Source organism: Panthera leo, chromosome D2 (genome assembly GCF_018350215.1).
Source record: "Panthera leo isolate Ple1 chromosome D2, P.leo_Ple1_pat1.1, whole genome shotgun sequence".
In the NCBI taxonomy this organism is placed as follows: domain Eukaryota; kingdom Metazoa; phylum Chordata; class Mammalia; order Carnivora; family Felidae; genus Panthera; species Panthera leo.
In genome coordinates, this window is record NC_056689.1 from 73307284 (window position 1) to 73320706 (window position 13423).

Here is a 13423-nt window from a genome sequence, read left to right on the forward strand (position 1 = left end):
CTGAATTTTCCCACCTTTGTCATACTTGAAACCGCTGTGTGTTCTTGAGTCTGTTTCTGGATTCTTCCTTCTGTTCCACTTGTCGGCACGAATTCCCGCGCCGATACCCTCCTATTTGATTACTGGAGCTTTAGAACATTTTTAATATCTGCAAGGCTAGTCCCTGCACGCACATCTCTTAAAGAAAGAGTTTATTGATTCTCCTTCCTGGGGATTTATTTTCTTTGCAGAGTTCTTTCAGCTTACAAATTGCCACTTTGGGTGGAGACTCTCCCTTCTGAATGAAGCTGCCATTTTTAGTGCCTAAAACCTTCCCTTAGGCAACCTTCTCTTCCCTCTGCAGCGGGGGTCCTGTCACATGCTGCTTCCTGGTTCAGACTTGTCCCTACCCCAGTCCTTATGGGCTCTGCGCGGATTCGCCACTGATCCGTGTTCTTTCATCAAATGATCCTTCAGTAAAAAGTCCCAAATTGCTTGGGGCGGGGCAGGATGGGGAGGGACTGATAATGGGTGTGGGGTTTCCTCTCTGGGGTGAAGAAAGTGTTTTGGAATCCGATAATGCCCACGGTTGTACCACCCTGGGACTCTAGTATAAGCCACTGAACTGTGTGCTTCAAAAGGGGGGGACGTTATGGTACATAAATGACGTCACCAAACCAAAACCAAGCCCCAAGCAACAAGAGTCCTTCGGTGAAGGAGGAAAAAGCGTGGGCGCAAAACTGAAAGGCTAGTCGTTAAGCAGAAACTCGGCTCTGAACCTCCTGGCAGTGGAGACAATGCAAGGACTCCAAACTCCCAGAGCGGGCACCCCACTTCGCAGAGCGAAGGCCCTCTCCCGACCCCGAGTTAATCGCAGTTTTGCAAAAGATGGGGAGACGCTCCTCAGGTCTTGCTGCTGCTGTTAGCATCAGGATGCCTTCCTCTGCGGTGCTTTGGGCCTCCCGTGTGTCTTCGGGAGGCGCCCGTGGCCCTGGGGCACCGAGTCCGTGGAGCTCCTGCGTCCCTTTACAAGTGCTCTTTCCCGCCCGACTGACTTATCTTCCCGACTGAATGCGTCCTTGGCCGTGTGCAGGGCACCTCCGCTCACCTGCCCGCTCCCTCTCCAGACACAGCCTGAGGCTTTCTTTATCAAGTCCTGAAAGGCCCTCAGCGGCCTGGGCCTTCCGGGTTAGATAGCAGGCTGCGGGCCTTCTAGATTTCGTCAGGATCCTCTGTGCGGCTTATCTCCCAGGCCAGATGGTCACCAGCCCCTCGGCTCGCTGCACCTGTCCACCGTGAGGTCATTTCCTTCCGGTCTCAGAGATGGGCTCGCGTCTCGTCAAGAGAGTCCCGTATCTGTACCTGCTTTGCCGTATCGCCCCCAGTGTGAGGGGAGCACAGCACGTGTGAAGGGAGCACCGCTCCCGTATGAGCTCTGCAGCTTGGGGCCCACCTCCCCGGAGCCCCGCAGGCCCCCCTGAGCCTCGTGAGGAGGGCGCCGTGGGCGACGGGGTGTGAGGACCGAGGGTGGAAGTGAGGACCCAGCGCCAGCACGGGGCACGGCCGTCCTCCGGAGGAGGCCCCGGGGCAGCTCGGGCCCCTGCTGTGCTGCAGGGTCCTGTGTGGGCTCCCTCCTGCCCTTCTGCTTCCCTCGTCATTTCTGGAGAAAGACCGTAAGATTTGAAGCCAAGGCAAAACAGTCTTAAGCAGCCTCGTGGGTGGCCCATGATTGCTCTTGTTGAACGCTGCGTGAATGGCCGTGATTTTTAGAGGAGGTAGATGGGAGCCCACCTGTGTTCCAGAGGGTGGCCGTGTGAGCTGATCCCCCCGGCCCCTTGTGCTGCCATTTGGGGGTGGCCCTGAGTTTGGGTCGGTGGAAAGAGAATCATTTCGTGGCGTCTCCCTTTACGTCAAGTCTGGGTCAAATGACACCCCCCGCGCCCTGCCCCAGCACCCGGAGGCTTAGTGACCCTGTTCCTGGTGAGGCCTACCGACCCCAAGGGGAAACTTAAGCTCTAAGGAATGGGCCCCAGAGAAGAGTGGAGCCAAACTCTTTCTTCTGGCTCTTTAAGGAGACGTGGTGGTGCAGTGTGGGATGGAGGCTAGGATACTCTCGTGCTCGGCCGGGGACCCGCTCTGCTCCCAGGCAGCCATGACCTTGGGGCACGTCCTGTGCCAGCCTGGCTGGGTACTCAAGGACAGGATGATTGCCGGCATGCTGTGGCTCCAGGATGTGAGGACTTCAGCCTCCTGAGCCTCCCTTGGCATAGGGCAAACTGGGACTGTTGCCCCATCCTGGTTCCAGACGGAGCCCTTGGGGACATCAGGAAGGGCTCAGGAGAAGTCCAAGGACTCCTTCCTACAGTCACTTCTGGGGCTGCAGGTCCAGCATTGGCTCCTTGTAGGCTCCGTTGTGGTTTGAGCCTCTCCCTCCCGAGCCCGTCGAGCCCATGGTCAAAGCCAGGCTTACCATGAAAGCGCGGGGGTGGGCAGACGATCCCCGTGGGTGAGCTTTGTGGTACGCGCAGAGGTGACTGAGGGGGGTGCAGGCACCCCGCAGGGAGAGCAGCGGCCCAGCAGAAGGACGGGCTCACTCACACGTGTGGCCCCAGGCACTGTGTGCGGGCCGGCCCGTCCACACTTCTCTCTTTGAGTCAGGAAAGGGCCGACACAGACTTCTTGTTGCCTTTGCAGGTGATACAGGCTTTGGAGGGACAAAGTTGCCCAGTTGGTGACAGCTCAAAAAGATCCCCCCCACAGGTACCAACGAAGTTCTGAAGGGACATGAAGGAATCCCTCCGGTGAGAATGTGGGGTCGGGCCGTAGGGTTGAAGACGCCCGTGGAGACGAGGCAGGGCCCTGGTGGGGGCACAGGTCGGTGCACTACGAGCCCTGTGAGGGCTGTGTGAGCTGGGGCTCTCGGGGTGCAGAGCAGGGGCCGGCCCCGTGATGCACTCGGTCCCTCTTCCCTTCCTGGAGCCACGAGTGCTCAGGTGCTGTGCACCGGCACGGAGATGGGCCGGGGCGATTCTGTGCACCGTGTTTCAAGGTGGAGAAGTGGCTTGAACTTGGACGGAGAAGTGGCAGGAGATGGCCAGTCCCTGGGAGCCACCGGAGCCCCGGTGGGGTTTCACTGGGGAAGCCAAGGAGTGGGTCGGCTGCATTTTCTTGCTGTGGTGGCCGGCCGGGGGGCGGAGGTCGAAGGCAGTTTCTCTTGGCTCCAGGATGCACCCCAGGACCAGTGGGTGGAAGTGATGGGAAGCTCAGGGCCTGGCGTTAGGACACTCGCCCCTAGTTGGAGCCATCTTTAAAGAGCTGTCTGGGAGGGCGCTGGGCTCCCAGCCCGGGTCCCTGAGCACAGCTAGACGGTCTCCTGTTGAGTCGCCAGGCGGGGTGCCGTGAGGGGCGCACCGAGGGCCGAGTTCCCAGAGCTGGTTCTGTGGGTTGAGTGATGCGACGGGGGCCCCGGCGGCGCGGGGGATGCTGAAGCCGTGTCGCAACGGCGATCGGGAGCTTAGAGCCGGAGGTCCAAAGAGCACGTGGCCCTGCCCCCAGTTTGGAAGCTCCAGAAAGGAGGACTCCGGCTCCAGACCGCAATGCAGGCTTTCACCCCCGGGAGGCCGGCGGCTGGACACACGGTGCCTGCCTTCAAGGGACGGCAGCCTCCCTCGAGACTGTCGGTCGTGGGAAGCGAATGTCCTCGCACGGGACCCTCTCCTCTAAGCGGTCGGCCGTGTTCTGAGCGCCTCCCCTGGGCCGCCACGGAGCTGGGCTGTGGAAACAGATGAAGGGGTCCCTGCCCACCAGGAGCTCACCGATGTGGGGAAGGCCGGCCGGCCAGGGTCAGGTACAAGGAAGGTGGAGCTCTCGCGGAGGACAGGGCCCAGGGATCGGACAGGGAGGGCTATTTGCCCTCTGCTCCTCAGAGCCTTCCTGTGAGATGCGCTGCCTTTTGGGCCCCGTGAGGTCACGGGGACCCCCTGGAGCCTCAGCCGGTGTGTCTCGAGCTGAAACGAACCTCTTGTTTCATGGCTTACCCCCAGTGCTTTTTGCTTGAGGATCTTGAAACTGGAGTTTGCGGCCTGAGGCTGTTTTGCCATCTATGGAAAATGGGGGTGGGGGGTGCACCCACTCCCAGGTCTCACGCGTGAGCTCCGCACCCCCCTCGTGGGTCAGGAAGATGGAGCTCATCTGTGGCTCCCCGCCCCCCCCCCCCCGGAGCATGTTGGCGACCCTGCTTTGAAGCTGTGCCTTCAGAGATGCATCATCCCGTGCCTTGCTCCCGGCGTCAGGATTTACCCGAAATGGGGCCCCCGGCTGGGTTGTTCACAGTCTACTTCCTTGGGCCCCGGTTTACAGCAGGTGGCCCTCAGTCTGTGGACTGACTGAGTTCCGCGCGTAGGTAGGTTTTGGTTTATGCGAGTGCTTTATGTTCGTAAAAATTAGTTGCCAGCATTTGAAAAGCTCAAGAGACTTCCTGTAAGAATCTAGAGTTCAATCTCTCCTGGAAAAATTGGATCTTCCAGTCTGGGACCTCAATCTTCCAGAGCAGCAGTCGCCTCTTTAGATGGGGTCTGGGCCCTCCCCCGCCACTTCCCTTCTGTTTCCCCGACACGGAGGCCCGATGTTGGTGTCTCTTCATCATGGTTCCCATGCTGTTATTTACCTTTTCCTTTGCTTTCTTCGTTCGTTTACCCATCCCTGAACCCCATACCTACTCATCCTGACACAACGGCCCTCGTGGCTTCTTAACGTCTCCACACTAAGCCTACTACCTGGCGTGCAAGGTTAGGCTTAATCGCCAGCTGCTTTGGGGAGCTTCTGGGTCCCCAGAGCACGGCATACGTACCTTTGTTCCGTCCCCGGCGTAGCCGCGTTCCAGCTCAGACATCGTCTGGCTCCTTCCTTTGAGGCTCTCGTGGTGGCCAGAGCCACACTGTGGTCACTGTCTTCGCCCTGAGCCAGACCCGCGCTATCAGTAACGTTCGCTGAATCCAATTACATCCCGCGATTATTTGGCCGCCGATGTTGCCAAGCGTGACAGAAATGGTTTCCTGGAACATGAAATGAGATTGCTCTTTGTTACTGTTTCCCAGATCACCAAGCCTGGAGTGGCTTGGTTTTGGATTTAGCTCCTGGACCTAATCATTTTGAAGTCGCTACTGTGCTGGAAGGCTCAGCCTCTCTGGAGAGTTTGGTGGCTTGCATTAGTGCTTAGGGAGGTGCAGGGAAGGGCCACTGCATCCCTGAAGAGGCAAGGTCACGCGTGTGCGTGCTGCTGAGCCGTGGGGCCGGGAAAGGCCCTGGGCCCCCGTGCATTTTGAGCACAGTGCATCCCAGCTGATGGCGTTTAACCTTCTGGGCACGTCTAGCTCGTGTGTGGCTGTGTGACTGAGAACGAAGCGGCCTTCGCCATTTGTGGGCGAGGCTTAGAATCAAATCTGGTGTAACTGAGTTCAGGAAAAACGCCATCTTTGGGAGGAGACCATCCCATTGTCCTGATAACAGATGGGGACCACACGGAGCTGGTATGGACAGATCCCTAGCGGCCAGGCTGGTCTGACTCGCGTCGGGCTTTCTGTTCAACACAGAGACTACTTCCAAAGCAACCACTGCCACCAGCAGCCGGATATTGGCACAGGCTTGGCCGGGGCCGCCATGTCCCCGGGAGAGCGTTGAACCTTAGACATGAAAACGTCAGTCACGTGACTTGGCCACACACAAAAAATGACCGCGTAGACGTTCATTTTTTTTTTTTAGGCCTGGCAAGATGTTCATAAAGCTAATTGAAAGAAGCAGGATGGAGGGGCGCCTGGGTAGCTCGATCGGTTAAGCATCCGACTCTTGGTTTCTGTTCAGGTCACGATCTCTTAGGTTCGTGAGTTCGAGCCCCACCTTGGGCTCTGTGCTGACAGTGCAGAGCCTGCTAGGGATTCTTTCTCTCTGCCCCTCCTCTGCTCGTGCTCGTGCTCTCTCAAAATGCATAAATAAACATGAAAAAAATAAAATAAAAAAGGATGTAGCTGCAGCACAAGAGTATAATCCCACGTCTTGTTTTGTTCTTAAAAAACCCGAATCCTGCACGCACCCGTGCCTCTGTGTGCGTGTAAACTCGTGTGTGTAAGACTACAGAGCGGGAATCACCGTGCTCAGTACCTGAGCGATGGACTTTGGGGTGACTGTAACTTTTTCTTTGTCCTTCTCTTCACGTTCCCTGGTCTTTCTCAATGCCCGTGTCTCCTGTGGCAAAGTGACGAAGGGGTGAGGACGGGGGCGGTGCCACCGCCGCTCACCGCACGTGCGGCAGCACAGTGGCCGGGCTCCCGCGGCGGAAGCTGCCCGCGTGCGTCCGTGGGTGAGGCCGCCACCAGGCAGGCACGGAGGCGAGATGAAGCCGTTGATAGAGGGACGCATCTCGTTTCTGGAGCGTCTGGCGGCTTTGTGAGGACGGAGTTGCCGCGTGGGGTCCCGTCTGGCTCCGTCAGCCGCCGGATATTAGCTGCCGGGGTGCAGGCCTCAGGCCTTCTTTCATCCGCTCTGATCGCCATTGTGATGTCTGACAGTTATTACTTTTTCCAACACTTGGCTGATATCAGTGCTGATAAGGTGTCCTTTCCATAAATTTACAGGCATTGCTTTCTTGCCGGCTAGTGTCTCTTATCTCCTCGGAACCAATATTTTTGGGATGCTCGCACACAAAATGGGGAGGTAAGACGAGTCCCGCTTGCTCTCACTCTGTCGGAATAATGTCGTTCTGTGAAGCCAGTTCTGGGTGTTGCGACCTGAGTTTTCATCAGTATGATGTCGTTCTGTTAAGCCAATTCCGGCTGTTTCTACCCGAGTTTTCATAAGTAATTGTCCTGATTTCTGTTGAAAATTTGGCAGGGGTGGGAATGGGAGTGGTCGTTTATGGAAGGTGCTTTTTTGTTCTTTTGACAGGTGGCTTTGTGCTCTTCTGGGAATGATAATTGTCGGAATCAGCATTTTATGTGTGAGTAAAAGACCTTCCTTGACAAGTGGTCTCGAAAGAAAACTTTCGCTTTGGGCAAGAATCACCAGGAAGCATTTCAGAGCAGAGTGAAGTTTGTTGTCTGTTTTTTATTTTTATTTTTATGTTTTTTGTTTTGAGGGAAAAAGTGCACCTAAGCAGGGGGAGGGGTGGAGAGAGAGAGAGGAAGAGAGAGAGAGAGAGAGAGAATCCCAAGCAGGCTCCACACTGCCAGCGCAGAGCCTGACGTGGAGCTCGAACCCCCGGGGAGATCATGACCTGAGCCGAAATGCAGAGCCGGACGCGTAACCGACTGAGCCACCCGGGCGCCCCGATATTTGGTTTTATTACACTTTCAATTTTCCTCCAATTTTTTATCCTCTTAAACACATTGGACAAGGTTCTCCAAGGGATACATTTACATTCTAGGTCAGCTGCAGGTTATTTAGGACGGTTGGTTGCATAGTTATATTTCACTTCCCCAAGCCCCCCTCATCGTCAATATTACAGCGTCTTTAAACACTTTGAGCCGACTAGCCTGAAACAGTAGCAAGATTTTTTTTTCTAGAACAACACATCTTCTACCAACAGCCGGTATCTACCCCCAAGTGAGGCCTTCTGGCCCTTGTCAGAAATGGAGCGTGGTCCGGGCTGGTCTTAACTACAGCAGTTGACGAGGCTGTTCTTGGTGGTCACAAAACCCATTTCAGGTTCAACTTCTGAGATCTTGGAGGACCCAGTTCTCCCCAGACCCCATCCTCCTCCTTCCCCCTAGTTCCCACTTCAGAAGGGAACACGCAAACCAGGCCAGAGAAGACCCATCTTTAGGCTTTTCCCAGAAGCTTTACATTGGATGTCATGATTTTAGCGTGACGGGTATTTCCTCTTACAGATTCCTTTCGCAAAAAACATTTACGGACTCATAGCTCCCAACTTTGGAGTCGGTTTTGCAATTGGTAAGTCACCTGTAGAACTTTCTTTTCCCCATTAGTCAGAAAGATTTCCTCTTATTGGGGCAGACTATCTATCGTTCCTCAACCTAAAATTTCTTTTTTTTTTTTTTTAAACGTTTATTTATTTTTGAGACAGAGAGAGACAGAGCATGAACGGGGGAGGGTCAGAGAGAGAGGGAGACACAGAATCTGAAACAGGCTCCAGGCTCTGAGCTGTCAGCACAGAGCCCGACGCGGGGCTTGAACTCACGGACCGCGAGATCATGACCTGAGCTGAAGTCGGACGCTCAACCGACTGAGCCACCCAGGTGCCCCATCAACCTAAAATTTCTAGAGCTCGGGAGGAGGCTGTGGGCTGCCAAACTCAAGTACCGCCTGTCAGTTGTCTACAGATAGATACCTGCTTTCACATACTAGTCATTTATTTTCCGAAAGCCAGTATTTGTAGAAACCCTGCTATTTACAGAAGCAAACGGATACTCTGTTGCTGCCCTTGGGCAAACAAGAGAACCCCCTCACTCAGAGCACCTTTGTTTGGGCTCAGATCTGTGCACAGAAGAGAACCCGGGGGACAGAGACTTCACGTATATTTTTTATAAGGTCTGGTACAGAAAAGGTGGCCTGGTGTATCGACGGCCACCCGTGCTGCGGGAATTTTCACCGGCAAAGGGGACGGGGTCTTTGGATGTGAAGAACCATGTATGCTGGAAACAATCTTGTTAATGTTTTGCATGAATAGGATACCTTTGTTTCTCATTTATAATATACAGATTGGTCGTCATAAAAGTAAGGGCTAAATCTGTCACAGTTGCTAAAGGCAAGAACTGAAGCTTTGAGTGGTGCAGTGGAAAAGACAGAAGGGAGCCTTTGGGGGCTCCCCGGGCGGGTTAGGTTTGCCCTCCCACAGCACCTCATGGCTTCAGTGACAACTGGAATTCATTTTTGAGCTCTCGGGGGCCCGTCCACCTCTTCTGTCCAGTTTGTTCACCCCGTCCCCGTCCCCAGCACGCGGCACATATTAGGTGATCAACAAATACCGATTGAATGAAGGAACGTCCCTCCTCTTCCAGCCTCTAGTAGTAGGTGGAGGTGAGGGAATGGACGTTTGACTGGTCTGCTGGTGGTGTCCACAGATGGGGGTCTCGTTTTAGCTGATTGTTATCAGCCCCATTTTATGGATGGGGAAACCAGTGTTCAGCTAGGTGAGGAATGGCCGTGCCCATCCCGCCGGGGACGTGAGCCCAGGACTCTGAACACACATGCTTTTCCTTTGCTCTTTGTTTATTCTGCCTGTCCCTGACTGTTCACGAGCCAGGAGATTCTGATCCCGGCCTTAGTGGTGGTGATTGTTTAAGCCCCCGGGGTTGGCAGACCTCTTTCAGTCTGTTCTCTGAGCAGGGCACGGTGACCCCTCAGACGCCCTCGTGTTCTGATTCCTTCCCATCTTCCCTGATACTTTCCAACTTATTCTCATAGTCCGAGTGTGAGGCCGAGGTGTAGATGGGGAGGGGAGTGTGTGAGGCTTGTAGGTGTGCCCCCTGGGGGAACGTGAGGGGCTGTGGAACCCGGAGAGAGTTAATCTGGAAAGCACCGGCTGGAGGAAGGCGAGGGGCCACACAGCCAGTAGCCAGCGCCCCACTGGATGTGAAGCCTGGTCTGTGAGTCACCAGAGGACGGGGTGCCCTCTGCTGGAAGGTGGGGCCCTTCGGACGGTGGGGGCCAGGCAGGGCCAGCGGGAGAACAGGCACAGGTGGCCTGGGTTCCAGTCCCAGCCCCAGCGGCCTGCAGCCTGTCTTCAGTGAAGGGTGTGCCTTGGGGAGCCTGCCTTGAGACTCACAGGGGGCGATGACAGAAGGGGAGCCGCTGGCGGGGTGGGGGGTCGGGACACTGACGCTCGCCGCGTTTTCGGGCTGCGTCGGTTTTCTATAGACCGTGTTCCCTGCCCATCCATAGGAATGGTGGACTCCTCAATGATGCCCATCATGGGCTACCTGGTAGACCTGCGGCACGTGTCTGTCTACGGGAGCGTCTATGCCATTGCGGACGTGGCCTTCTGTATGGGATATGCTATAGGTAAGGAAGGACACTGACCTTTCAAAACAAGCTTTCACCTCGATGCGTGATAATGCCGACCGGAAACTGTTTAAACTTTGGTGTCTTTCCGTCTGTGAGGCATCTGGAGAGAGCTTTATCTTCCTTCTCTGTTTCCCGAAAGGTCCCTCGGCTGGTGGGGCTATCGCAAAGGCGATCGGATTTCCGTGGCTCATGACGATCATTGGAATAATTGATATTCTTTTTGCTCCTCTCTGCTTTTTCCTTCGAAGTCCACCTGCCAAGGAAGAAAAAATGGTAAGAGAATTTTAGGACGCAACTCTAGTGTTTCTTGATCGTGTTGGCATGGTCTTCTGGACGGTTCCTTCATGGCGTAGTTAGAAAATATATTTCTGCTCCTTTGGGGCAGAACTCCCCAAACATAAAGGGTCAGAGTTCCTTTGGCGTTTATACCGCATAGGCCATACCTCTTTTACTGTATCAAACATTATGTTTATAAATGTGAAGAGTGAGGTGATGTTTTGGTACATAGATTAGCAGTCTGTATAGCTCTTTTGTCAACCAGACATGGAGTAGTTAAATGTAATTGCCTTTAGTTCTCAAAAATCTTGAATAGAACTTTTTTTGCTTCCTGCACCGAGTCCTGAGATGAGCCATTTTGGGTGCCATTTGCTTTTCTCCTAAGCCTTACGGCTTTCAGTAATAGTGTTTTCCTTCTTACTGCGTAGGATTCTGGAGATGGTTTTGGTGTAGATAACAGAGCATTTTGGGAAACTATCGTATATGTACCTTTGGGCACATGTGACCATGTGTAACCTTTAAATTCACAGTTTCATAACCAGAATCATAACTAAATGATATGGTATCGAGGATAAAGTGTTTAGAACTTACTGGTTCTAAACTTGAATTTCAGAATGCATTAGTCATTTTAACCTGATGAGCGTTCATCCCTGGTGATGGCGTTGCTGGGTTTTAAAACCTCCCGTGGTGGCAGACCCTCGTCTAGCAGGATGAGAGTGGAGGCTTAAGTTAAGAATGAAGGAGATAATGGAGGCGAGGGGAGATGGTGTTTTTGTGATGAGGAGTGGATATGAGGTTCACTTGTGATGTTCTCTTGGGGGCACATCAGAAGTTCTTTCTGACGGGTGAACGGAAATGGGTCTGACGCTTTGGCATTTCTTGAACTTCCCTGTTACGATTTTCCCCAAAGAGTGGGTCTAAAAACAGACACAGACTCTGAAGTTAGGTTACGTGCAGCCTTTATTTGTCTGGGGTGTTCTTTGTATTCATTAATTTGTTCAATATATTTTGAAAATATTTTCAGAAAAAGTATATTCAACACTGATCACTCTATCGTGTGCCCTTTATTATATAGGATTTAACTGGATAATTTGGTATTACTCATGACCCATTTGAAAGAAGAGGAGGGGAAGGTGTGGAAATATTCCGACGGAAATCACCTCTGCTTTCCTTCCTCTTGCTTACATGGCCCCACTTCTGAGCTACCGTAGCACTTTACTGTTCATCCTACCCGTCTCTTCGCCTGAGCCCTGTGTGGTAGCTTGCCCAAATCGGGGTCGGAAAAGGGGGTTACTCCCAACCCTTTTTGGACCAAAAAACACAAAGACAAAATCGCCTACAAGTTCTTTCACCCAGGAGACTGTTTAATAAGATTCTTGGGAAGTAATGAAGGGCTAGTGGTGGCCTTGGAGCCACACTGTCATGTGGGGACAGGATAGCATCTCCCTTACTGGGTTGTCGTAAGGATTCAGCTAAGAATCCCAGAGTGCTTAGCCCTGTGCTTAGTACAGTGGATGCTCGATAAGTGCGTTACTATTTCTAGCACTACCTCATGCTGCTTTCCTGCTTCTACCTAACGCCCTGATTTACTGTCGGCCTAGAGGCCCCCTGGTGTCCTCCCTTTCTCCCTCCTGTGAGGCGAGAGCTTCCTTTTGCTCCTGAGACCTCCAAACTGCTGAATGGGCTTCCTTAGCCAAGCAGCAGACGTTAGTGGCCGCTGTGCCGTGTGTCGGCGTCAGCGTGGTGGCTTATCTGAGGTGTTGGAAGAAATAAGTGAGGTCAGGGGATGGGGGGTAGAGGGGGACAACCCCCCGGGCCAGCTGCTGCCCTGGAGTCCACGTGATGACTGGCAGAAGGCCGACCTCAGCACCCCTTCTCTTCCCTCGTGTTAAATCGGCACTTTTGTTCATTTAAAAAGCGAAATGCCGAAGGGAGCGGAAGAGACAATCTTGAAAGGCAAGGCAGCAAAAATTGTAGGCTTCCCGAAAGGCACTTTCGCTGCAAAATGTCAAAAATCCGTAATAAGTGCCTAGCAAGATGAATCATTAAAAACCTGAGAAAATGTGCATCTCGCTGCCCGTCACTGATGCCCATAATTGAAGGCATCAGATTGGATTCCATTTGACTCGCGTAATGGCAACATTTGAGGGTGGCCAACAGCAGCTGCCTATTCCCTGAGCAAGCGGGGCAGGAAGACACCTAATGATAAGGGGGAGTGAGGCCGGGACAGCAGTGTGCCAGGGAGGAGACAGAATTGATTACTGCCCACTTGAGAGAATCCAATACCGACAAGTGCGGGCGTTCAGGATCAGCAGTTACCAAAGGCAGGCGGGCAGCCAGAATAAGGCATGTAAGCCTGAGCAAATCATTCTTTCATTAGGCGGCCTTCTGAATAGCCTTCAGCTATTTTATATTGAAAGATCTAAAGCTGTTTTCATGGGTCCCAAATCACACAATCATGCACTAGCGTGAGAGCGCTTGAGTTTTTCTTCCGTTTGGTATCCTCGACTTCTGGCTTTTTTTTGTTTTGTTTTTTGTTTGTTGTTGTTCCTCTGCAAGCGTAAGAAATTCCACTCTGCCATTTGAGGACAACTGTGTTCTACGACAGTGACGTGCAGCCCGTGATTCTCAGAATACCCAGTTGAGGATGGCTGTGTGCTGGAATGGATATTTTTTCCAGGTTAAAGAATTATTTAAAAAAGAAATTTTTTTTTAAACGTTTATTTATTTTTGAGACAGAGAGAGACAGAGCATGAACGGGGGAGGGGCAGAGAGAGAGGGAGACACAGAATCGGAAGCAGGCTCCAGGCTCTGAGCCATCAGCCCAGAGCCCGATGCGGGGCTCGAACTCACGGACTGCGAGATCGTGACCTGAGCTGAAGTCGGACGCTTAACCGACTGAGCCACCCAGGCGCCCCAAGAATTATTTTTAAAGATGGGGCACATTTCTTACAACTTACTCTTGAAGTTTCTAGTGGTGGCCCAGACAGGAAAGTAGGGGTTTGGGATTGCAGCTTGCTTTTCCTGGGTGGCTCCGGCCTTTCTCCTCATTGTTCCAGGGTCCTTCCAGCCACCCTGTTTTCTGAATGCAGGGGCCAGGCAAGGACCTGAATATTATCATCTATTTATAGAAATGGGTCCCTCTGTGGGG

General features: G+C 53.3%; 1 protein-coding gene across 2 annotated transcripts in view; it reads left to right on the plus strand.

The window, feature by feature from the left end:
- The window catches only part of SLC18A2 (solute carrier family 18 member A2), a 39940-nt gene that overhangs the window by 20386 nt on the left and 6131 nt on the right, over positions 1-13423 (plus strand). For both annotated transcript variants that reach the window (XM_042909319.1, XM_042909320.1), the window contains 5 exons: positions 6609-6687; positions 6919-6970; positions 7860-7923; positions 9874-9993; positions 10136-10269. In XM_042909319.1, the coding sequence (XP_042765253.1) occupies positions 6609-6687; positions 6919-6970; positions 7860-7923; positions 9874-9993; positions 10136-10269 (449 nt within the window). The remainder of the gene's footprint in view (positions 1-6608; positions 6688-6918; positions 6971-7859; positions 7924-9873; positions 9994-10135; positions 10270-13423) is intronic.